Source organism: Notolepis coatsorum (assembly GCF_963971535.1).
Source record: "Notolepis coatsorum genome assembly, chromosome: 5".
NCBI classification, from domain to species: domain Eukaryota; kingdom Metazoa; phylum Chordata; class Actinopteri; order Aulopiformes; family Paralepididae; genus Notolepis; species Notolepis coatsorum.
The window spans coordinates 131800234-131819680 of NC_140169.1; the positions used below are offsets into that span (position 1 = coordinate 131800234).

Sequence of the window (19447 nt, forward strand, 5' to 3'; positions counted from 1 at the left end):
AAGTATTTGAATATTAACATATTCGCCTGAAGCCTGGAATCCGGAGGCGTGTTTTGTTTGCATTGTAGCCAAACCCAAACCTGAAATGCTACAACTCTTGACATGCACATAATATCTTTCCCATTTCTGAAATTATGTCACTTCTTATGATACTCAAAAGCACTCATGATACAAAAACACATTAGCCAGACTGCTATTTCCTATCATTGATCTAATCTGCCCTTCTTCCATATCTCCTCAGGTTACCAGGTGCTGGCCCCTGCAGCGTACTATGACCAGAACGGAGCCCTGCGGTGATGGGCCCCAGTGCCCGCACAGGCCTGGGTGGGCCCGTCCGCTTGGTCCAGACCCGCTCCTCATTAACCCTGCTGCTGCACAAGCTGGTGAGCGTTTAGCCCTCCTCACAAGTTTAGTATACTGGATGCATGGGAGGCTGTAATTTATTCACACTGTCCAATTCTGAACATGCATAACCATATGACTGTAACTGTTTTAGCTGATCTTTTAAATTATTTTAAAAGTTTTTTATTTTTACTCTGGTGTTTAATTTTCTGTGAATATTGCTTGTATTATGTACTGTTTACATTTTGTACAATCTTCGTTTCTGTAAATGAGGGAAACCTCAGAAGCTTACGATTTTAAATAAAGGTTGAAATGAAATATAGTGATATTTATATTGTGATGTTTAAAGCTACAAATAATTTGAAACTATTATAAAGCCACCTTTAAAAACACTTAACACTTTGAAGCCATCACAGTTTAGCGTTCATCCCTATTTTCACGTCATATGTACTGCTCTGCAGGGACGTGCACAGGACTTTAGAGGGGCAGGTGCTCAAAGGCTGAAAAGGGCACTATACCTGTGTATATATTAACCGAGCGGTCGTAGCGCGCAAGCGTTATTTTTAAGGGCCCTTTTCGGGCGGGGGGCCCCCTTTTTATGCTTTTTGGGGGGTTTTGGTGATCAAATATTGAATATTGAACTATAATAATCAGTGCAGGAGCTCACTTATCCTTGAAAGACACTTTTATCACTGACTTAAAAAGCCCATACATCTCCATAAATGTTCAGGGGGGAGGGAATAAGTGCTTACCCTACAGACCCCAAGAAGTGCTGTATATTCTGTATTGTTTAATATAAATGCATTTTTTATTCCAATCCCGATTTGTATTTGAGATTCCCAAATCCCATCGGACTTGACTTCTTCGTGTCCCTCAATGAGTGTAATACCAGCATTCAACTGTATGCGCCACAGCGGTTTCTATCATCATCATCATCACCCACGCTATCCATAAAATATAGGTCCGCGGAGAGGCACGCTGAGGAGGCCGTGCAAACTGCAATGGAATATGGGGCATCTCTCTCTTTACCTAATATTTTTATTCTATCCTGAAATTTTTCAGTTGGAAGGGCAGTCTATATGCGTAACGATTTATTTTTTATTCCCCCCCCCCCCCCCCCCCCCCCCAAAAAGGGCACTTTTTTGATGATGCTCAAAAAGGCAGGTGCTCAAGCACCCCTTGGCCTCTATGTGTGCACGTGCCTGCTGCTCTGGGCCATGTTGACTCTGTTCACCATGGGATTCCCTCACCTCTGCCATCTCCTCCTCTCCCTCCATTAGCCGCTGCGGCATCAGCGTCCGGCTCTGGGACCAACATGTCCGGTCCGCCGGCCAACGGGCTGTGCCGCTCCATGCCCCAGCAGCAGCAGCCCCCGCCCAGCAGCGGCCTATGGCTCTGGCTCTGTCCCTGCCAGCTCCCAGAGCAGCTCCCTGTTCTCCCACACCTCTGCTGCCCAGCCACCCCCCACCTCCTCCCTGGGCTTCAGCAACACCGGAGGCTCCCTTGGCGTGGGCCTTGGCTCTGCTCTCGGAGGCTTCGGCTCTTCTGGTTAGTGGAAAGACTCAGGACTATGTGCGAATGAGTGGCAGAATTCTTGAGTAATTTGTCTTTGGATGCTTGCAACATGAAATGTTCTCCCTTTTCTTCTTCCTTGCAGTGTCTAGTTCCACCAGTAGCGGTGTATCTCACAGGGACTCCCTGTTTAATATAATTTTTCAAGCATTTAGCATTTTAGCATTTCATAATTTTTTTTTAGATTATATATTAGATTATATTTAGATGATTAGATTATATATTGTAACTATATTTTTTCTAGGGCAAATATAACAGAGGGCAATGCATACACACCCTCATCTCGCACCTTGTTGCCCATATGCGCATGTCCAGAGTTAATTATATTGTATACACTGCCTTTTTATTCTATTACTTCTCCACTGTACTATAATTATGTGACCTGTACCTGTACCCCCCTCCCCCATGCTGCTATGATGCCTGAATTTCCCCAAGGGGATCAATAAAGGAATATCTGTATCTTATCTTAACCGTTTTGGACTATGGTGATGTAATTTATAGGCATGCTGCAGCATCAACTCTTAAACTTAAACTCAGCTCTTAGATGTATTACTGGTGACTGATATGATGCTCACCATTGTGTCCTGTATGATAGGCTGGGTTGGCCTTCTCTTGCAAAAAGGAGGGTATTTGATTATTTTTAAAGCCCTTATTGGTAAGCAACCTTTTTATACCTCTTCACTCCTAGAATAGAATATTGGAACCTATTCGACTTGATCTAATGACTGGATGGTTCTTGGGGTCCCTCAAGTATGTTCTGATCTAATTACTGGATGGTTTTTAGGGATTCCCTCAAGTATGTTCTGATCTGAAAGACCCCAGCCACCCAAACTACAAACAATTTTAGCTCATGCCGTCTGGCAGAGGTACCGCATTCTTGGGTCCACATCCAAGAGAACACTGAACAGCTATACAGGCCACCAACACTGCTGACTGACGGACTCTAAATTATCACATGAGCATACACACAAAATCACCGTAAGTGACTTACACACTTATTACACACACACACGCACATGCACACGCACACTACGGCTATTTACACTGTAGAATAATATATATATATATTTTTTTTTATCCACCGTTTTCTTTTACCTTTGGGGGGGGGGGGGCATTTTTTTTATTGTATAGATCATTGTGTATTGTTGGCTACAAATCTACTACGGTTTGAGGAGCTGGGAAAAACAAGCATCTTGTTTTTCTTAATGCAAGTACATTTAAAAAAGCTGTAACAATAAAATAATTTGAATCTAATGACTGGATGGTTCTTAGGGTCCCTCCAGTAAGTTCTAATGGGGAAATCGGCTTATAACGCCTCTGATTCTTGGAATGTCCTCCAACGCTCTCTGAAGTTGGGAGGTTTCCCCTTCCCTTAGAATGTGCTTTATTTGTGTCACTGTTTTGTATTTGTATGATGATTGTGTTGTCATTTCTCTAAATGAGGGAAACTTCAAATGTATGAATTTCTTTTTTATCAAAATAAAAAATGATGTGGATGTCCAATCAGGCTTGATGGTAAATGTAGTCCATTGAAGCAATACATTCCTCTGTGCTTGCAGAGCTGTGCCGGCAGTGACATGTACCAGGATGCATTGTGCACAAGCTCATTGAAAAACCCCACCCAGTGGCCTAGTGGGCTATGACAAGAATTATATTTGTACAGAAGAGTGCTGTATTTGGGAACAGCTACTACCTTGTAATAAATGTAAAATGTTTCAGTTGGCCTTATGTACATTTCCAGATGTTAGCAGAATTGTGAGTGTTCTGTGCTTTCTTTCACATTTGATGTGCTCATGGTACTGTGTGAACCAAAATAAAAAAAATTACAAGTGCTTTCCAAAATTTGTGAACCAATTTGGCCACTACTAACCCAATAGTTTTATTAGACTTGTTATTCTCAAGTCCTCCTTGTAGACATGTTATTCTCAAGTCCTCCTTGTAGCATTCACTTTGAATCCCTTTTATTAAAAGCGGTCTGTTCCCTCTGAGGGACTCTGGGTGAGAAAGACAGGAAAGTGAGTTATGGTGACAGTCTCTGGAGTGAATGGAGTACCAGGGGCACACGCTTCTTGGGAGGCAGGTACAGTATGTGTAGTGGAAGAGGCTTGTGCCTGTTCAGCTGGTGCGCACGGTCCCGGAGGGTGGTCCGGTTGGGTTCCCTGCGGTTGGGTTCCCTGGGGTTGGGTTCCCTGGGGTTGGGTCTAAGTGTTTGGGGGTGGGAGAGAGGAGCCCTTGGGGGGGCCCTTACCTGGCCTAAAGCTTGTGGGCCCTTTTGCTGTTACTGGGGAGACCAGATGGATGCTTGGGGCTGTGTGTGAGCGTGGTTCTTGGAGGTGTCCTCTGTGCAATAACCGAGGGAAGGGAAGGGGTAGAGGGCAGGCTCTCTGACCGAGGGAAGGGGTAGAGGGCAGGCTCTCTGACCGAGGGAAGGGGTAGAGGGCAGGCTCTCTGACCGAGGGAAGGGGTAGAGGGCAGGCTCTCTGACCGAGGGAAGGGGTAGAGGGCAGGTTCTCTGACCGAGGGAAGGAGTAGAGGGCAGGCTCTCTGACCGAGGGAAGGGGTAGAGGGCAGGCTCTCTGACTGAGGGAAGGGGTAGAGGGCAGGCTCTCTGACCGAGGGAAGGGGTAGAGGGCAGGCTCTCTGACCGAGGGAAGGAGTAGAGGGCAGGCTCTCTGACCGAGGGAAGGAGTAGAGGGCAGGCTCTCTGCTCGGTAGACCAGCTTGGAGCTCTACAGCCTGCCTATGAACCGGTGGTCTCGCCAAACCATAGGCCACAGACTAAAACCCTTTAGCCATGTTAGAGAGGAGCCTCAATCATAGGATGTTCATGGATAAGGGGGGGGGGGGGCGTCAAGTTCAGGTCTGTACCCACATAATAAGGATAAGGATATCTTTTATTAATCCCTCACGGGGAAATTCCAGTGACACACACATACAGCTCATCGTCTCATTAACAACATCATATCACAATCATTAAATTTGTACAGTAACAACGGCACAACATAAATTCAAACAGGCATGTACATTTGTTGACACATGTCGACTACAGAATGCCTGAGACACCATATGCGATAGTCGGCTGCAGCAACACCGGGGTGTAGTTGCGCCAGGCGGGCGGGAGGGAGGGAGGAAAGATTGTCCAGCGGGAGGGGCAGGGACAGGGGGATAGGACTTTGGTGATGAGACAGTCTTAGGCTCCCCCCCTCCAGCACGCGTACTAGTTGGCTGCCGTCATAGGCGCCAGGCGTACACACGGGAGGGGGGATTGAGTATAGGGATTGGGGGTGGGGGGGGGGCACTTGCCACTCTTATCTCCCAGAGGGCCTTCGACTCCAGCAGCTCCCTGGTTCGACCTTGGTCCAGGAATTTGTTTTGGCTGAACTGACTGGCAACAATTTCTCCCAGCCACGTCACTTTAAATTTGATTTGAGTAGAGTGAAATATAACTCTATTGATTTGAGTGGAGTGAGTTTTAACAACTCCGTCCAAATGACTGAATGCATTAGTCCAAGTGTCCAAGTGTCTTAATCCGTTCATTTTGGTAGGTCCTGTGCGCGGTAAACAGATCCAAAATCTTCTTATTGCAGTCCAAAAGCTTTGATAATCCAAAAATGACCGTCTTCAAGTTGACCCGATTTTGATGTCCCAAGAGGCAGAGAGGGTTAGCCTTATTCTGCTTCTTGACGAAAGTATGCAATCCACTGATTAGATCCATTTCGAGTTGATTTGAGTATAGTCCGGCAACCGGCACGAAACACACAGAGCATATCAGCCTCTGGCTTCATGGAGCAGTAGAGGCGGCGGTAGGAACGGCCTTGAGGAGCCTGGGGAGAGGAGAGAAATGTGACTGTCTCTGGGAAGGGCTGGGAAGGAGAGAATAATGAGCTCATTACTGGGTGAGCGATGAGATCTAGCGCTGGGACCAAACCATGGGACCCATGATAAAAACCTTTTTATAATAATAAATTAATAAAAATCCCAATTGTGGTAAGGCTCAGTTGAATCGCATGGCCTGCAATAAAAACAGTGCTGGCCGGGGCCAAACCATACACGGTACACGTACACCCCATGATGAAATCCTTTAGCCTGCTCAGGGAGTACTTTTTTTGGGATAGGGAATATGTATTGCTGTCCCTGGATATTCATATTCTAAGCATGGATAAGAGGGGGACCAAGTTGTGGTATGTACCCAACTATATTGGCACATTACTGGGTGAGAGATGAGTGACAATGCAATCAGCTAGTGACCACACCGGTGCTGTATTACTCTTGCTCAAAAGTCTAGTTCAACAGATGTGTCATCCTCTCCATTCTCCAGATGCACATAAACAAATACATATAGCTACACTGACTATATGGGACACAAGATGATGTATTAAATAAATAAATAAATAAATACAACTCTAGAGGAGAAATGGAGATGAAACCTCATGACCACCACCACCAACGTATATGCAATATACAGTATATTTATATTTGACCCCCCCCCCCCCCAAAAAAAACACTGTAGACAGCATTAAAGGTGCTGTAAGTGATGTCTACATGTTAAAATAATAGCTCTACTACAGTACACCCCAACAAGTCAAGTCAAGAGTTTTAATTGTCACGGCATACAAGTATACAATGAAATGCGGGTGGTCTTGCCCGCAACGATGTGCAGGTACAACATATAATAGAATCCAATAAAAAAAAAAAACATTGTGCAATAAACAGGTAACAGGTAACATGGTGTGACATCTCGGTATCTGTACATAGTTATTTACAGAGCATATAGGACTGTTAGTGTCCGGTCAGTAACATGGGTCTCCCAGTCCCTCCGCTCTGCAGTAAACAAAATACATTTCCTGATATTCCGTTCTCACTTCATCCAATCAGGAGAGGGAACTCCAAACTGCAAAAACTGGTCTGACAAAACTAAGTAATAAAAAACAAATATGTGCTATAAACAAGTAAAATAATCAGCAAATTTGGCCAGTAAAAATATCTAGGGTATCCGTGTACTGCATAGCGGAGGGACTGGGAGACCCATGTTACAGACCAAACACTCTATATCAGTGATGGCTGTCGGAATGTAGAGCTATTTAACACTTATTTTAACAAAAATAATACCACTTTTAATGTTGCATTTTCTTTTTCTTCATCCACTATGTCCATATCATGAATGTGTGGCAAGTCACAGCTGTATGTGATGAGATGCAGATCCACACTACTGTCGCTTATACGCACCACAGACGGACCAGGGGGGGATTACGGGTTTCTTTATTGCACAGTGCAGCTCATGCAATACGGTATCACAGCGTGGAATGATGAGGGGAAAGTCAGCATGGAGTTACAAAATAACTTGGTGTGGGGATTCTTGTCTATTTTCTCTACATCTATTGTATCATGTGGGGTCAATGGTCAAATGAACATATTGTGCTTGGCTGCTTGATTTCCGCTTGCGGCTATATATATTTTTTGTTGTCCTGAACGTAGGTGGAATGTTTTTGCGTTGTTTGTGTTGGAACAGCAAGCGCAATGGCCACACCTAAAGTTTTCTTCTATGGGGCTTATAGCCGGGTGGTGCTGCTTGGTTTGGTACTCATCGTCGTCAGCTTGTGACTGCAACTTGTTCCTGTTCACGGACGACTCAGCCCTGCTGGTCTCTGACAAGAACAAGTTACATGTTGAAAAAACCCTCAGCTCGGAACTATAGGCAAAATCTGCATCTGGCTCGCTGATAACAAACTATCATTACACCTGGGTAAAACAAGAGTCCATTCTCTTCGGTTCAAATAACAAACTCGGCAAGACCGACGGCTTCTCAGTTACAGTGGGTGACAATATTGTCACAAGGAAAGATGAAATTACATACCTGGGTTCCATCCTAGAGGCAAATCTTTCCTGTGACAAAATGGCATCCAATGCAATAAAAAAAGTCAACCAACAAACTAGATTCTTGTACCGGATCTCCTCTCTGGTAAACAAGAATACCCTGAAGACTCTGGCAGGAGCACTCATTCAAGGGTACTACGCAGTGTTCGAATTATGTGGGGGCCAATGGGGGCTCAGCCCCCATAGATAGAGTCTGAGCCCCCATAGTCAACAACCCCTGTGGGGGTCTCGCAAAAAATTTATATAATAATTTTTTTTATGTACGAATTAGTATTATTTATGTTACATAAATCAATTGTTAATAGATCATATGTTTCTTTTCAGTTTTTAAAATAACCGAATGTTAATTATTGGAATAGGCTGCGTTTCACATCTAAGCCACTATGCGTCGCCCATTAGCGTGTCTAATGCTACTCCAACCCATTTGGTGAAGAAGAAGCAGCGAGCTTAAAGTCATGTTCCTGGTCCTCATGTCCTGCAACTGCGACTCAAGTAAAAAGTAAACATGCCACAAAAAAAAAGGCTTAACCCGCCACAAGGCTGGACAGCTTCGTCTTTATAAAAAGGCCAAAGACTAATGCTGTTAGCGCAGCAGCTAGCAGCACTACTGAAGTTGACACTGCTAGTAGTGTTAGCCACTGCCAGACCCGAGTCTCCACTAGACCTGGCTGCTGCTCAACCACCACAATGCTGGGGACCGAGTCAGTGGACCTTATGGAAAACTAAATACAGCTGGTTATTTGCCAAGGAGGTAAATGCTGCTGTTAACTCTTTCAGTGCCACTCACGAGATTTCTCGTGTTTTTTTATAGGTGGTTGCTAGCCACTCACGAGATTTCTCTGATTTTTTGGAAAAAAAGCGCCCCCTGTCGTCTCCCAGATGACATAAGTGATTTTGGAATGGACTCAATGAAAATGAATGGGGAAAAAAATCCGGTACTCCACATTTTCCAGTTCACTGATCCAGCCGGGGTTACCACAGTTCATTCTGGAGCCTCAGATCCCTGCGGATCATAGAGATCTACTGTGTCGCGTTGGATCCATACACTTATCGATTTTTTCGAATGGTGATCAGGAATTGGAATATACCAGTTGGATACCATCTGATGTCAGGTAAGGACTCTGTGTTATCAGTGGTAGGATAATCGGAGTAAGTTTGATGAAGTTATAAGCTGTTTTGTGAAATGTCTTCTTTCGGTTTCATTGTAAAAGTCCGAGAGGAAATCAACGGGCGATTATCAGTGCGCGGCCGTAATGTGCGTGCGTGCACGTATAATATTGATCATCTAGCGTTTATTTGAAAACGATTCATAAAAAGGCCGACGAATATCAACGTTGTGGAATATTCCACTAAAAGACGATTTTCATAGAATGCTCCAGAATGAGCTGTTTTTTATATCAAAACGGGGGCTTTTCTAACTGCTCTGAAACGGAAACGACGCGATAAAAAAAGAATCTGCCTTCACAGCACTGACTGGAAAATAGTATTTGATAATGCGATGGGCAGATTAGACACATAGCCATAATTTAAAACATAGATTAGGCGATATTAACGTTAACATTGGCGCCGATGGTGGCATTCAAGCGGTAAAACGGAAAACCAGGCATGGCATTGAAAGAGTTAAGTGCCATACAACTATTTATTTTCCCTATTCGATTTTTTTGTTAGTTTTTTATTTATAAGTGCAGAGACAAATAAATGTTCATTCAAGTTAATACATTTGGTCTCATTTTTCTAATTAAATTGTTGTATTTTATCAGATGCAAAATGCAAATAAGTAAATATGGCATTATATATCAGAGGTGAGTAAGAAAATGAACAAATATTGATGGTTAAGAATGAGACTGAATAATGACATCACACAATAGTCTAATGATTAGACTGTTGTGTGATGTGATTGATTGATTGATTGAAAACTGTAACAGATTGCAGAATGGGCACAATACAGTACGGCTCAATACACACAATTGTTAAGGGGATGCAGACCAGAGAAAGACTTTCGTCTTGTTTACATCAGGGTCCCCCATTTTCAATTCATAATGACATACACAACATACAGATATACAGATATATATATCATGACATACATGACATACAGATATACAGTACGGTTACATTTGTGACATACAAGATATGCAAATATACAGTACTGTTAAACAGATCCTAACAGAAAATATATACATACGAGGGGGAGGAAACTATACATTAGGAGGGGGTGGGTGGGTGTGTGGGAGGGGGGGTTTGGACATTTACGGGGGCCAGTTTCATTAGTATTAGACTCTAATCCTAATGAGATATTCCTCTAAATATGACTTCGAAAACGGCCACAATTTCAGGAAAAAAATTGTAAAAAATAAATTTCAGGGGGCCCCCATAGCTCTCAGGTGATAACTCGAACCCTGGTACTACGACTATGCATGCACCTCATGGTACCAAAGCACCTCAAAGGCGCTAAAAACAAAATTACAAACATCTCAAAACAAACTCGTCAGACTACTGGTTGACCTTACTCCTAGAACCCACCTCACCCCTGCCCACTTTGACAACCTAGGATGGCTTAGGGGGCTTTCACACTAGCCATTCAGGTTCGAATCAGAGCGCGATCGCACACAAAAATAGGGTGTGATGAGAACGCTCCCCCCCGTCCCCGGGGACGCTGATTCGCTCCAAACCTGGACCACTGGAATAGGTTGTCTCGGGTGCGAACCAGCGTCCCCGACGATGGAGCGGGGCGTGGTGCAAGCAAACCTGTAATGCTTTCATGCTTGCTTGAATTTTGGGCAGATAAAAACATACAGCAACAACTGGACAATACCCACAAAAACAATATTTGGTGAGTTCAGACCTCAACCAAACAAGCAAGTTGAGCCTCACGGCTCAGTGGATGAAAACTTCGAGATGAAGCCACATTACAAGCCCAACTTCTCTGGCTCGCATTAGGCCTGGCAATTCTTTTGCCATTGCTATGTCTATACATTGGTTTTTTGTTCGAATGCATTTATTTCTTTTTTTGATCCACTTTTTCTCCCATTTTCTATATTTTCTCCCATCCCAATTTCGTATCATCCAATTCAACCCTCCCCTGTCACGAACGCTGTTTCTTGCCTCCCACAAGCCGGCTGCAATGTGGACTAAGTCATACATAGCACAAGTCCCCTCCGGTACTTGAGGTAACAGCAGTCGCATCTTTTCACCTGCGCAGCTCGATCTCTCAGTGGCTCACGCTGCCCCCGACACTTCCTGATTCCACTGCGCAGGCGCACCAACCGACCTGTAGGAGTCGCTGTCCACAACGCCCGATCCCCACCCATCAGTTTCCCACCCCCTAATACGGCCAATGTGTATTAGTACGGACGACCAGCTAAACTGAAAGCAAATGTGGAGCGCTGGGCTCGAACAGGCAAGCCCAGCGTCTCCAGATTTCGTGGCGAGCGCCTTGCCCACTACGCCACGTAGCCGCCCCGAATGCATTTATTTCTATAGACTGATTTTTCTTAGAGTAGACTTACAGAGTAGACTTAGAGTAGACGACAGAGTACAGCAACTTGCAATGGGCCTGGTCTACAAGATACACTACACGACTAAGGTACCCATGTACATGTCAAAATACTTCCCAAAGGTCAGTGAATACCACGATCACAACACCAGAGGGAGCTCCACAAATCATGTAAAACCCAGATTCGGCTCAAACAAGGGACTAAACACGTTTCGCAATTATGCCACATCAATGTGGAACGCCCTACCCACAGCTGTAAAGGAATGTGAATCACTACCCACTTTCAAAACCACTCTCAAAGAGCACCTACGGAAGACTGCAATTCGAAACTGGCCCCTGTAAATGTCCTAACGCAACCCCCTCCAATTTACAATAAATGTCCTATTAAACCCAATAATACGCAAGACCCTCTTCTTGGGACCAAGTAAGGTTTAGTCGATAATCCAATGTACAGTTACCACACAATGGTGAATGAGCCTATGGCCCACTGATTAAAGCTCTTGCCTATACGCAGCATTAGCAAGTATTATGAACTGGGTGTCTGTGGCGACATTCCTGGAAAAGATCTGCTTAAAATATGTAAATAAAGTACTAATCGACCACAAGGAAAAAGGTACATAATATACGTTCTGTTATAGCCAATATATTTACGTATTGTATCGAAAATATATGTGTATATATTACATAATCATAGTATTGCTGTGTGTGCATCAGCGTGGGTGGGTTAGTTAGTGTAGTGGTGACGGCACTCGTCTGCGACCGCAATGATTGTTGGCTGTTTGCAGCGTTTGTTTTGGACTTTTGTAATACAAAATAGAATAGAATAGAATAGAATAGAATAGAATAGAATAGAATAGAATAGAAATACTTTTATTACCCAGAGGGAAATTTGACACTGCAAATCGCTCACATTAAACATTTAGACAGAACAAGTCACGAATAAGAATAACAAAACAAATTGCCTAGGTAGGAATAAGAATATAATAAAATATACAGTAAATAAATACAGTAAAAATATACTGAAGTCTACAGTGTAATATTGCACAGTCTTGTTTCAAAAGTAAGAGTCCAGGAAGATGGTAACTGTCCCTCTGTGCTCAGTGATGCAGTGAGGCACAGTGATGCATTGTATAGTCTGATGGCTGTCGGAATGAAGGACGTCCTGTGCTGTTTTGTGCTGCATTTAGGTAGTGTGAGCCTAGCATTGAACATGCTCCTCCTGTCAGCCAAGTCTGTGTATAGTGGGTGGAAGGGGTTGTCCCTGATGGCATGGAGCTTAGCAAGGCTCCTCCTCTCCGCCACCCTCGCTAGAGAGTCCAGCTCCACCCCAACCATGCTACTGGCCTTCCTGACCAGCTTATCCAGCCTGTTTGTGTCCCATGCTCTCAGTCCGCTGCCCCAGCAGGTCACAGTGTAAGAAGGTGCAAGAAACCTCATTATATTACTTATACACTATGTAACATTATGTACCTTCTTTCCTGTGGTCGATTAGTACTTTATTCACATCTTCGAGGTTAGCACTTTAACAGTGGATGCCCTTGAACTTTAATTATAATTCAACTGAAAAACAAAAACATGACCTGCGGCTAAAAGTCAATTATCTTGTTTTCATAATCGCTGGGAGCCAAAATCATAAAGGAAAATGAAGTTGTATTAATTGCCCAGCCCTTGTGCACATTGTATTATATTATGGCAGCACAGTGGTGTAGTGGTTAACACTGTCGACACACAGCTAGAAGGTCCTGGGTTCAATTCCCGGTTGAGGACCAGGTAGCCGCGTTGCCAGGTACCCAGGTGGGGTATCTCCCAGGCCTTTCTGTGTCAAGTTTGCATGTTCTCCCCGTGCTCGCAAGGGTTTCCCCTCCCAATAAGATAAACATGCAGAACAGATCGCTAACTCTCTCGCTAACCCTGATGAAGACAGACAGGAGCACTTGGATTGGTCCCCGGGCGTGGCCCACGCCGCAGCCCATGTCTGCTCCCGGCTGCCCTTGGGGGGGAAGGGAAGGATGACGCGATGGGAAAAGTGCAGAGAGACATTTCATCGGCGACTCAGTGCATGTGTGTGTGTTCCTGTGGGTCGACCATCTCGCATGTGTGTGTGTTAATCTGCATGACAATTAAAGACTTCTTCTTCATGACCCCAAGAGGATGATTCCCATTGATTTTGGTACCTTTCCTCTAGTGCCACCATCAGGCCAAAATAAAATGTTTTTGCTGTGCACTTTCATGACCCCAAGAAGAAGAAAGCCCTTGATTTTGGTGACCCCCACCATCAGGCCAAACTGAGAACAACATATCTCGAAAAGTAATGGCCGCAATACAATTTTTGTTCACGTTCAAGAGGAGGAACCATCCTCTAACACCAAATCTTCCATTTTCAAATTAGTATCTCCTGACCCATTCTCTGTCAGAATATGCATGACCCCCCCAGGGATAAACCTGTTATGATGTGGAATAATTTGAATAACTTCACCAGATTGATTAAGGATAGAGTTTACTGACAGAATGGCATGCTGCAACATGGAGAAACCTTGGTTACAGCAATGGCCCTAGCCTAGATCTCAGAAGAATAGCGAAGTATTTATACAGTAGAGTAGACAAAATAAGTGAAGCATTGATGTACATCATATACATTTGAGAGATGATGTACAGAGATATCTGGAGATAGCCCTATTAAAAAACAATTGAACAAACACACACACAAAAGACACATGCAAGACACTTTCTGTAGATATTTACTATTTTATTTTATCTTACCTCATTTTGATATATTATTTGATTTATCGTACTACTACTTATTGTTATTGGACACACACACACCCTGCACTACACTTTATCATGCACATACACTACACTCAAGACACTTTCTGTAAATAATTGACCATTTTATCTTACCTCTTTTTATATTTTATTTGATGTTACTACTTCTACCTATTGTTACATTCTTGCATTCATTGATGTTTCTTTATTATTATGCACTGTTAAGTCTGAGCTTGAAACACAAGCATTTCATTACCTACAATGCCCCTGTATTGTTGTGTATTTAACAAATAAAGAACTTGAACTTGACCTTGGAATGGTGTATACTTATGAGACAGCGGTGTGTGTACATGTTGAAGGCTATGTACAGTATAGAGGGAGAGAGAGGAAGAGGGGGTAGTGTGTGCAGATACTGTAGATATGTCTGGGAGTGATGCGATTGTGTGTGTGTGTGTTTGTGTGTGATAGTAAGAGAGACAGAGGGAGATAGTGTGTTTGTGCATGTATGTTAGAAAGAGAGAATTATGTTGGTAAATGTCCCTATCACGTTATTAGATTAGATTAGATTACATTTATTGTCAATGTACAAGTATACAATGACGTTGGCATCTAACCAGAGTGCAAAGTACATTTTTATTTTATTTCTTTCATGTTTTACATATATAATTTATTTTTGTTGCATATATATATATATATATATATATATATATTTGTTTTGTAATGTCATTTGACTATTTGAGTAGTGGAAAAGGGGTAGGATTAAATAAGTGTATACTTCTTCCTACTTCCTATGTAATTTGAGTTATGTTTTGTTTTTGTTTATAATAAAAAAAAATCCTTTCATAGACATCAATGATTTGTTTTGATTTTATATTGTTTGTATTTACATGTTCGAAATAAAGATTTCAAATCAAATCAAAAGCAATAAAGTGCATCACAGCTAACGATTTGGCTAGTTTTGACATCAAATTGAGAAAATATTTTATTTACAATAATGGAATTGACATTCCTGATATTTAAGCAGTTTGATTGCTATTGCACATTGTCCGTTTTGCTAATGACGTGAATTAGCAAAATGGCCACCGTGTGTGAATATGGTCAATGGAGAGAGCAGGCCTCGGTAACGGAGACACATGGGACCCTGTATCTTCTTCACCCCTGTTTCCCTACCCCAGGGACACTGCCCAGTACAACACAATGCACTGTGGGATGTGTGCTGAAGGATTTGGGCTGGAGTTTCTCTCGCCGAGGTCTCCCTTTATTTCTTCACTCTCTCCCCCACTCTACTAAGGCACCCCAGCTGATGTAGGCTATGGTAATTGAAGTGAAAGTATGTTTTATATGTAATTTAAATGATTCCCTGCGGGGGTGGGGGGGGGGATTATATGGCTGAACGTGCTTCTCGTCTTTAGCTGCGCTACTCATAGAAGGGGGGGATTTGAATTTAGATTCAAATTCAGCGGTGGTAGGCTACTACTTTTATGTCTTATTGGCAACAGGGTACAGTGTTCTGTGGTCCGTAGGCTTTAAAAAGGGTAGTTTCCAATTTGTCATCTCCTATTTGTGGGATATGCACCGTAATGCTCACCATGAGAATGCTTCCCATTGACTTCCCATTGGCCACTACACAAGAGACAGTCAGACTTTAATTATGCAACCCCAACTGCCTAAGCCATTCTCATCACATGACCCCGGTGGTGGAGGATCATGATGCTTATCCTGACTATAGGGCTTGTATCGTGTCGGGGACCACAGAACCCTATCACCCCCCCCACGGCGTTGTTTCCTAAGACTGAAGAAAAAACTGAAGAAAAAAAGGTGCTTTGTTATTGTGACCAAAGATAAGCTCAGTGTTCACTTGGAAAACAAGTGAAAACGAGTGGACACTGCGCTCAAGTTGATGGGAGGAATGTTTATAGTGGAAAAACAGGAGACGGGAAAGAAACCTTTATCTGAGAGACTGCGGGGGAGTGTGTCCGGTAGTGAAACTGGAGAGAACGATGTGTTTCATAACAAGACTTTAAGTGGTAGGGGGTGAAGCTATAGAGCTTTGTGTATCTCGCTGCCCACACCAGCACCCATCATTTAGTACCAAAACGATGAGGAAAACAAGGGAAAATAGACTGTTCAAACGTTACAGCAGTTTCCAAAGCTTGTTGAAAGTAATGCGTTTCCGAGGCCAGCCAGCTGCCCACTCTTAATTACTGAGTCATATAAACATTTGACTGAGTAAAACCTGTTGTAAATGTATCAGGGTCGAACTGGGTCCACTCTGGGATTGCTCTTGTGATGTGCCTGGGAACCCATTAATGCAGCTTATGCCTCTGGGACTCCGGCCCTGCCTCGTCTTTTCAGGGTTATGTCCTCCCGCTCCACTTTAGCAGTGGCAGGATGTCTCCCTCAGGACGAATCCCTCCTTTTCCTCGAAGATTGAGGACGTCAGTGAGGCAATGGGGATTACTGACAGGCTTGGGGTTAAGTTAAGGGACATTTAAAGGGACACGCCAACTTTTGGGGAAATTCGCTTATTTGCCGTCTTCCCCAGAGACGGACAAGAAGATAGGTACCCTTTTCATCTCTGTGCATTCAGAGCTAACTTAGCACAATTACTGGAAGTAGATACGTAACATTAGCCTACTATCAAACGTAATGAAATTGCACTTTCCAACAACTAGATAACTGTCTTATTCACATGTTTACCATGTGTAGAAACAACAGCCTCAGCCTGTTCGAGCGCCCCAGCCTCCCTTTCTGGACTTTCTGAGTGAAAGTGAAAGTGAAAGTGAAAAGCCCCAGGCAGTCAGACCTCCAACACCATCACCCTGAGCATCGGGTCCCCCCAGGGCTGTGTTCTGAGCCCCCTGCTGTATTCACTATACACACATGACTGTGTGGCCAAGTTCAGCTCCAACTCCATAGTGAAGTTTGCGGACGACACAGTGGTGGTGGGGCTGATCTCGGACAACGACGAGAAGGCCTACCGGGAGGAGGTTGAGGTACTGGAACGCTGGTGCCAGGACAACAGCCTGCTCCTGAACACTGGTAAAACCAAGGAGCTGATCGTGGATTTTAGGAGAAAACAGCAGGACACACACACACCACTGAGGATAAACGGGGCTACCGTGGACAGGGTGAGCAGCTTCAAGTACCTGGGGGTCCACATCTCAGAGGATCTGACATGGACAACACACATAGATTCAGTCGTAAAAAAGGCGAAGCAGCACCTCTACCACCTGAGACAGTTAAGGAAGTTCAGAGTATCGGGGAAGATACTCCAGTCCTTTTACTCCGGAGCTGTAGAGAGCATCTTGACTGGAAACATCACTGCCTGGTATGGAAACAGCACGGCACAGGACAAGAAGGCCCTACAGAGAGTTGGACGCTCAGCCGAGCGTACTACGGGTATTGCACTACCACCCCTGCAGGTCCTATATAACAAGAGGTGCAAATCCAGACCTGCAGAATAATGAAAGACCCTCACCACCCCAACAACAGCCTGTTCAAGCTGCTGTGGTCAGGCAAACGCCTGCGAACACCAGCAACAGAGAGACTTCGGCTCAGCTTCTTCCCCCAGGCCATCAGAGCCTTGAACACTGAACTCTCCACACACAAGCACACATGAGCACACACACAACACACTAGCAGCCACTTTAACATGAGCACACACACACTCATGCTGCACACGCTCACACTTATGGTCACTTTACAAAAGGAAAGGTCACTTTAAAAATAGTATAGTATAACTTGAGATTGTATAATATAGCATTGTATAGCAGTGTACATAAAGACCCAGTGCCTCATCCGTAGCTAACAGTGTATTGCACTATCACAGGACCCCCCCCCCCCCCTCACAGTGAACTGTGGTGTTCCACAAGGAAGCATACTAGGACCACTACTGTTCCTAATTTATACAAATGACATGTCGTCAGCTTGTGACTGCAACTTGTTCCTGTTTGCGGACGACTCAGCCCTGCTGGTCTCTGACAAGAACAAGTTACAGGTTGAAAAAACCCTCAGCTCGGAACTAGGCAACATCTGCATAATGGCTCGCCGACAACAAACTATCATTACACATGGGCAAAACAGAGTCCATTCTCTTCGGTTCAAATAACAAACTCAGCAAAACCGACGGCTTCTCAGTTACAGTGGGTGACAATATTGTCACAAGGAAAGATGAAATTACCTACCTGGGTTCCATCCTAGAGGCTAATCTTTCCTGTGACAAAATGGCATCCAATGTAATAAAAAAAGTCAATCAACGAACTCGATTCTTGTACCGGATCTCCTCCCTGGTAAACAAGAATACCCTGAAGAATCTCAAAACAAACTAGTCAGACTACTGCTTGACCTGACTCCTAGAACCCACCTCACCCCTGCACACTTTGCCAACCTAGGATGGCTTAGAGTAGACGACAGAGTACAGCAACTTGCAATGGGCCTGGTCTACAAGATACACTACACGACCAAGGTACCCATGTACATGTCAAAATACTTCCCAAAGGTCAGTGAATACCACGATCACAACACCAGAGGGAGCTCCACAAATCATGTAAAACCCAGATTCGGCTCAAACAAGGGACTAAACACGTTTCGCAATTATGCCACAACAATGTGGAACGCCCTACCCAAAGCTGTAAAGGAATGTGAATCACTACCCACCTTCAAAAACACTATCAAAGAACACCTACGGGAGACTGCAATTCAAAACTGGCCCCTACAAATGTCCTAACCCAGTTGTACAATAAAGACCAAGCATGGCTTTGTCAGTATTCCAATGTACAGCCCCACCCAACCCCACCCCACCTACCCAACCTCCTCCAATGTACAGTTTCTATGTCAAATGTATGTCAGTATTCCAATGTACAGTGTGTCCCCCCCTACCCAACCCCCCCTACCCCCCACCTCCAATGTACAGCCCCACCCCACCTACCCAACCTCCCCCAATGCACAGTTTCTATGTCAAATGTATATACACTCTTTTTCTGGAATTTCTTAGTATCACAAACAGTACTGTATTTGAAAATCTGCTATGTCATAAATGTATAGATGTAGCAGTACTGTCTATCTGTATGTCGTGTGTGTCATATGATGAATTGAAAATGGGGGACCCTGATGGAAACAAGACGAAAGTCTTTCTCAGGTCTGCATCCTCTTAACAATTGTATGTATTGAGCTGTACTGTACTGTACCCATTCTGCAATCTGTTAATAAACTTTTCAATCAATCAATCAATCAAAACCTAGCATGTCTTACCATGCTCTGTAAAAACTCATGTACATATACCGATATGCCCTACTTTGATTACTTGTATTATTGCACAATGTCGTTCTATTGGATTCTTATTATATTACTATTATTATTGTATTATGCACAATCGTTGCGGGCAAGACCCCCCGCATT

The 19447-nt window shown here is 43.8% G+C and overlaps 2 protein-coding genes across 2 annotated transcripts in view; both read right to left on the minus strand.

Moving 5' to 3' along the window:
* LOC311228354 (phospholipase B1, membrane-associated-like) overlaps positions 1–19447 on the minus strand; it is a gene marked incomplete at both ends in the record, with an annotated part of 540482 nt that overhangs the window by 139213 nt on the left and 381822 nt on the right. The window lies entirely within an intron of this gene.
* The window catches only part of LOC311229228 (prostaglandin E2 receptor EP2 subtype-like), a gene marked incomplete at both ends in the record, with an annotated part of 40752 nt that continues 25497 nt past the window's right edge, over positions 4193–19447 (minus strand). Inside the window, one exon of the mRNA XM_084315299.1 lies at positions 4193–4586. Coding sequence (XP_084171425.1) covers positions 4193–4586 — 394 coding nt within the window. The remainder of the gene's footprint in view (positions 4587–19447) is intronic.